Genomic DNA, 7083 nt, shown 5'->3' on the forward strand with positions numbered 1-7083 from the left:
CCCCCCCATCTTTTTTTTGGAAACAAAGTCTCACTCTGTTGCCCGGGCTAGAGTGCCGTGGCGTCAGCCTAGCTCACAGTAACCTCACACTCCCGGGCTCAAGCAATCCTTCTGTCTCAGCCTGCTGAGTAGGTGGGACTATAGACATGCGCCACCATGTCCAGCTAATTTTTTCTATATATTTTTAGTTGTCCGGCTAATTTCTTTCTATTTTCAGTTGAGACGGGGTCTTGCTCTTGCTCAGGCTGGTCTCGAACTCCTGAGTTCAAATGATTCTCCCGCCTCAGCCTCCCAGAGTGCTAGGATTACAGGCGTGAGCCACCACACCAGGCCGAATTCATCCCTTTTTGGCATACACTTTTATGAATTTTGACAAAAGTCTATGGTCACCATCACAATAAAGATGTAGATCACTTTTGACCATTGGAAGGTTTTAAGAAGCGGGGTTATCTGACCTGCTTTCTATTTTTTTTAAATTCCGGATACTACGGAGTTAACAAACAATTTGGTTTCATGAAATGCATTTGCCTCGCTCAAGCCAGGGCCACAAGCGTGTCCTTCCCACATACAGTGTGCCCCATCTCCATTAGCTGTGGGTTTACCCACCCCACCCTCTCTACCTCCCACCCTGCAACCCCCTACCTGACCAGCACCCAGTGAGTATTATTACCATGTGAGCACCTTAGTGTTGATCAATTAGTACCAGTTTGATGGCGAGGTGGGGTTTAAATGTACACCTGCCAGACTGTAGACCTTTAACCGTTAAAGGTTACAAAAATGTTTGCTTTTTACCAATTACATCTACTGTTTCCTTATACAGAATTTGAAATACATTAAAAATTAATTCCTTAATGATGTATAAACAGGAGACTGTCTCTTCAGAAATGTCATCTAAAAAGTTTGCTTTAAATTTCTATGTTCAGTCCTTATTTTCTTAATGGCTGCTTTTACCTCTTGATTTCTTAATGTATAAATAATAGGATTTAAGAGAGGTGTGAAAATTGTGTAAATCACAGAAAGAGTTTTATCTACAGGGTATCTGCTGAAGGCCCATACATAGATGAAGACACATGGAACAAAGAACGGAGTCACAACTGTGATGTGAGATGAGAGAGTGGCGAAGGCCTTAGAGGATCCACTAGCAGCACGTGCCTGAGTATATCATGACTGTGTAGGAGACAAGCAAGACGAGGACACAGACCAGGGACAGGAGGCCACTGTCAGCAATGATCAGGACTTATAGAATATAGGTATCCTTGCAGGAAAGTTTGATCACAAGAGGAAGATCACAGAAAAAGCTGTCTACAACATTGAGACCACAGAAAGGCAAATTCAACACGAAAGCCGTTTGACTAGATGAATGTACAAATCCAACTGCATAGGAGGATAATAGTAGCCCGGGGAGGACCCATGGGTTCATGATGGTCATGTAATGGGGGGGGGTTGCATATGGCAACATACCTTTCTATTGCCATGACTACAAGCAACATCATCTCACTTCCACCCATGAGGTGCATAAAGAACATCTGAGAATACCATCCCCAGCAGAGGATGGTCTTCCATTCTTGGAGAAAATCCACAGTCATCTTAGGGGTAGCAAAAGAAGCCAGGATCATATCAATGGAAGAGAGATTGATAAGCAGAAAATACATTGGTGTGTGAAGTCATGAGTCAAAGGTCACAGTGACCAGGATGAGAAGGTTTCCTAGTACAATTACCACACAGACCACAGAGAATCCCAGACAGAATAAAATCTGAAGATTCTGAGATTTAGAAAGTCCCAGCACAATGAACTCAAATACCACCGAATGGTTTGCCCTCTCCATATTGTCAACTTTATCCCATATATCAAAATGAAAAAATGCTCAACATTTCTAATCATCAGGGAAATGCAAATCAAAACCATAATGAGATATCACTTAATTCCAGTGAGAATGGCTTTTATCAAAATGTTCCAAAACAACAAATGCTGGCACGGATGTGGAGAGAGAGGAACACTCATACATTGCTGGTGGAACTGCAAACTAGTACCTCTATGGAAAGTAATATGGAGATACCTCAAAGAGCTAAAAGTAGAACTACCAATAATTCAGCAATCCCACTACTGGGTATCTACCCAAAAGAACAAAAGTCATTCTGTAATAAAGATATCTGCATCTGAATGTTTGTAGCAGCACAACTCACAATTGCAAAGATTCCCAAGTGCCCATCAATTCATGAGTGGATTAATAAAATGTGGTATATGTATGCCATGGAGTACTATTCAGCCATAAAAAACAATGGTGAACTAACACCTCTTGTTTTATCCTGGATGGAACTGGAGCCCATTCTTCTAAGTAAAGTATCACAAGAATGGAAAAACAAACACCACATGTACTCACCATCAAATTGGTACTAATTGATCAACACTTATGTGCACATATGGAAGTAACATTCATCGGAAGTCGGACAGGTTGCAGGGGAGGGGGATGAGTATATTCACACCTAATGGGTGCAATGCACTCTGTGTGGGGATGGGCACACTTGTAGCTCTGACTTGGGTGGTACAAAGGCAATATATGTAACCTAAACATTTGTACCCCCACAATACTTTGAAATAAAAAAATAAAATAAAGCTCTTTGCATGTTCATATATATTTTACAATATCATTGTCCATTTTCACAAAATAAAAAAACCTGCTGTGATCTTTAAGGTAGCTGTGCTAAATGTATAGAGGAATGGTGGGAGGGGGATTGGGTATCTGAATAATATTGAATCTTGTCATTCATAAAATATATTTCCCCTGTTCCTTAAGTTTTCTTTAATTTTACTCAGCAATATTTTGTAGTTGTCAATTAAGAGGTCTCACACATCTTTTGCATATTGCTACAATTAATTTTGATATATTGGTCTTGAATTCAGAAACCTTGCTTACTTGTTAATTTTATTGAATATTGCTTAATTTTTTGGATTTCTCTCATATAATTATATCATCTCCACATGAAGATAGCTCTGTCTCTTCTTTTCCAATATTTATGCCTTTTGTTTCTTATTTTTGTCTTACGTGTTGTTAAGAACTCCAGCAAAATGTGAATAGAAGTAGTAGTAGTGGACATTGTTTTTCTGGTCTTAATCTTTTTCAATCCTAAATATAACATTGGCTGACAACATTATTTACCTCCTTTAATCAAATTGTGGAAGTTTTACTACACTTCTAGCTTATTAAAAATTTTATTTTTTAATTATAAATGGATGGTTGAACTTTATCAAATGGTTTTTGAGCATCATTTGTTATGATTATATGCAGTTATCCTTTACTCTGTTAATATGATGAATTGTAGTGATTGATTTTCCAAACATTAAGTCAACTTGAATATTATACATTTTATATATTTGACTTGTTAAGATTTCCTTTATAACATTTTGCTTTATGTTCATGAGTTTTTCATCTCTCGTTAGGTTTTCATATCCTTGTTAGATTTAATATCAGTTTTATTCTAGACCAATACAATTATTTGTGAACTATTCCTTCTTTCTCTGAATTTGCATTATCTCATTTTTAAACATTCAGAAAAGTTCATCAATGAAGCCAGCTGATTCTTGCATTTTTTAAAGGGACATTTATAGTTTTAATTTCTTTTGTAAATACACAATATCCACATTTTTTTGTCTTTTGTTACCAGTATAATTATGCTTTCAAGGAATTTACTTATTTACTCTAAACTGTCAATTATTCGTGAGATTTGGGCAAAAAAGTAAAATAGGTACCTCACAAGAGGGAATGTTCAAATGGCTAGTAACAATATAAAAAGGTGTTCAGTACCATTAAAAATCAGGAAAATGCAAATTATTTTTGTTTTGTTTTTTCTATTAATAAGTTATATTTATTTATGTGTATATATAATTTTTAAAATTAACAAATATTATCATCAGTTACTCTTCTACTGTTTGAAAATATTTTGCTTTGATCCAAATTCAGCCAATAAATATAATTTGTTTTGCTCATGTTCTGTTAAAAAGATTAATTTAGTATTGATAAACCAAAAATCTGCATTATTTTGGTATCTATTTAAAGACAATTATAGCAGCAATTGAATAAAGCTCGGTAGTAGAAGCTTTTTTTCAATAGCTTAAGGATGATTTATTTCATTTAATTTCCTACTATTAGCTATTTTTTTTTATTTCAAAGTATTATGAGGGTACAAACATTATGGTTACATTTTATGTCTTTGCCTCACCCAAGCGAGGGTTAGAGGCATGCCCTTCCCCTCTACAATGCTCCCCATGTCCTCTAGTTGTGGGTTTACCCCCCCATCCCCCTAATCCCTGGAGAGTATTACTGCCATGTGAGCACCCTGGTGTTCAACAGTTAGTACCAATTTGATGGCGAGTACAAGTGGAGCCCTTTCTTCTGATCTTGTGATACCTCACTTTGGATACTGGGCTTAAGTTTAATCCAGGAAAATATAAGAGGTGCGAGATCACTGTCGTTTCTTATGATTGAGTAATATTCCATTGTATACATATACCAAATTTTAATAATCCTCTCATGAATTGATGGGCATTTGGGTTGTTTCCACATCCTTGCAATAGTGAATTGTGCTGCTATAAACATTCGGGTGCAGATGTCTCTATTGTAGCATATCTTTTGCTCTTTTGGTTAGATGCCTTAATAGTGCTATTGCTGGATCAAATGGTATTTTTATTTTTAGCTCTTTGAGGTATCTCCAAAGTCTTTTCCACAGAGGTTGCACTAATTTGCAGTCCCACCAGCAGTATAAGAGTGTTCCTGTCTCTCTACATCCTCACCAAACATACAACCTCCCTAAGTTCACCCAGGAGATAACAGAATATCTGAATAGACCAATCTCAAGCTCAGAAATAGGAGCAACAATTAAAAGACTCCCAAAACGTAAAAGTCCTAGACCAGATGGCTTCACTTCAGAGTTTTACCAAACATTCAAAGAAGAACTCATACCTATACTACAGAAATTATTCCACAATATTGAGAAAGATGGTACCCTTTCTAACTCATTCTAAGAAGCCAATATCATCTTGATACCAAAGCCAGCAAAGGACACAACAAAAAAAGAAAACTTCAGACCAATATCCCTTAGATGCAAAAATCCTCAACAAAATTTTCACAAATAGAATTCAGCAGCACATCAAAAAAATAATTCACCATGGCCAGGTGGGTTTTATTCCAGGGATGCAAGGCTGGTTTAACATACACAAATCTATAAATGCAATTCGCCATACAAATAAAAGCAAGAACAAAGACCATATAATTCTTTCAATAGATGCAGAAAAAGGATTTGACAAAGTCCAACACACCTTTATGATAAAAACTCTCATCAAAATAGACATAGATGGCTCATTCCTTAAAATTATCAAGTCCATTTATGACAAACCCACTGCCAATATCATATTGAATGGGGAAAAATTGAAACCATTCCCATTTAGAACCGGAACCAGACAAGGTTGCCCTCTATCTTCACTTCTATTCAACATAGTGCTCGAAATCCTCACCACAGCAATTAGGCAAGAGAGGGGTATTAAGGGTGTCCAAATGGGGACAGATGAGATCAAACTCTCGCTCTTTGCCGATGATATGATATTATATCCAGAAAACCCCAAGGATTCATCCAAGAGACTCCTAGAATTGATAAATGAATTCAGCAAAGTCTCAGGATACAAAATCAATACACACAAATCTGAGGCATTCATATACACCAATAACAGTCAAGCCGAAATTCAAATCAAAGGAAAATGCAAATTATATTTGCAATCAGTTTTGCTATGTACCAAACAAAATAGCTAAAATTAAAAAGGCTTGAGAATAGCCAAGTCTGAAAGGATGTGGAACAACTGAAACTTTTACATTGCTGGTGGGAGAGTAAAACTCTTCAGCAGTTTCTAATAGACGTGCTTAGCCATCATCTAGCAATTCCACTCCAAGGTATATACCTAAGAGAAATGAGTGATTATATCCATAAGAAATGTACAAGAATGTTTATACCAACTTTGGAAATAATGAAAGTGTTTTAAGAGCTGAATGGATTGAAAAAAATGTGGAATATCATACAGTAAATATCCACATTTAAAAAGGACAAACTTATGGAAGAATCTCACAGATATTATAAGTGAAAAATACAGTCATAAAATAGTGAATACTATTTAATTTGATTTATATAAAGTTCAAAAACAGGCAAAACTAATAAATGATGATAGAACAATCACAGCTACCCATAAAGTTGTCTCAAGCCTCTTTCCAGGCTCTATTTCCCCACATATGTAAAGTTAGTTGGACTTCTATATTTTGATCAGGGTTGTGTTCATACTAGTAGATACATATATAAAAAAATCATTTAACTGTACACATAAGATTTTGGATCTTTGCATACTTTGCACAAAATCATTTTGCACAACTTATTGTATGTCGTACCTCTTAAAACATAAACATATAAATGGTTAATAGGAATAAATTAAATATCATTATTCTATAGTATTCTTTGACAAAGAATCTGCTGTGAAGATTATAATGCTTGACAAAACAAGAAGGCAATTTGTGTCTAGAATAATGAAGCAGAATGAAAACCTTGACTGATAAGTATATTGAAGATACCCAAATGGTCTCTCAGAAGAAATTTTATTTGGGGGACATAAAAAGGGATTCAGGCTTCAACTGGCTGTGTTGAAAAGAGTGAAATTTTCTCATAAATGCAAATTTAACCGTACCGATATCATAATCAATAAGGAATCTTTCAATATCTCCTCATACAATATAAATAAGAATACATTGGAATTATATCAAAAATTCAGTAATTTATTTTCAAAAACATAAAATAAATCAAAGAAGAAAAAGAAATGAAATAATCTTTTCCTTTGTATGAATGGTAGGTTAACGCATGTTGATATTATCATTTATCTTTTACAACCCCTTTAACAGCTATGCTATTTTCTTAAACGGGTCTACATTATGAGTGTGTAACTAATCAATGAATAAACTTACCAATTCAGAGACAACAACGAAGTAATTTTAGACCCTATTGACCATGTTTTCCACTGAAATAACAACATAATTGGACAAAATAGTTGGTTGC

At 35.4% G+C, this 7083-nt stretch overlaps 1 protein-coding gene across 1 annotated transcript; it reads right to left on the bottom strand.

The window, feature by feature from the left end:
• Positions 1-891: 891 nt before the first annotated feature.
• On the bottom strand, positions 892-1826 carry LOC105814201 (olfactory receptor 4K13). The gene is given in 3 exon segments (XM_012649100.1): positions 892-1153; positions 1155-1441; positions 1443-1826. Coding segments are annotated over 3 exon segments (933 nt in total).
• Positions 1827-7083: the final 5257 nt, after the last annotated feature.

This window comes from Propithecus coquereli, unplaced genomic scaffold (assembly GCF_000956105.1).
Source record: "Propithecus coquereli isolate 6110/MARCELLA unplaced genomic scaffold, Pcoq_1.0 Scaffold3, whole genome shotgun sequence".
NCBI lineage: Eukaryota > Metazoa > Chordata > Mammalia > Primates > Indriidae > Propithecus > Propithecus coquereli.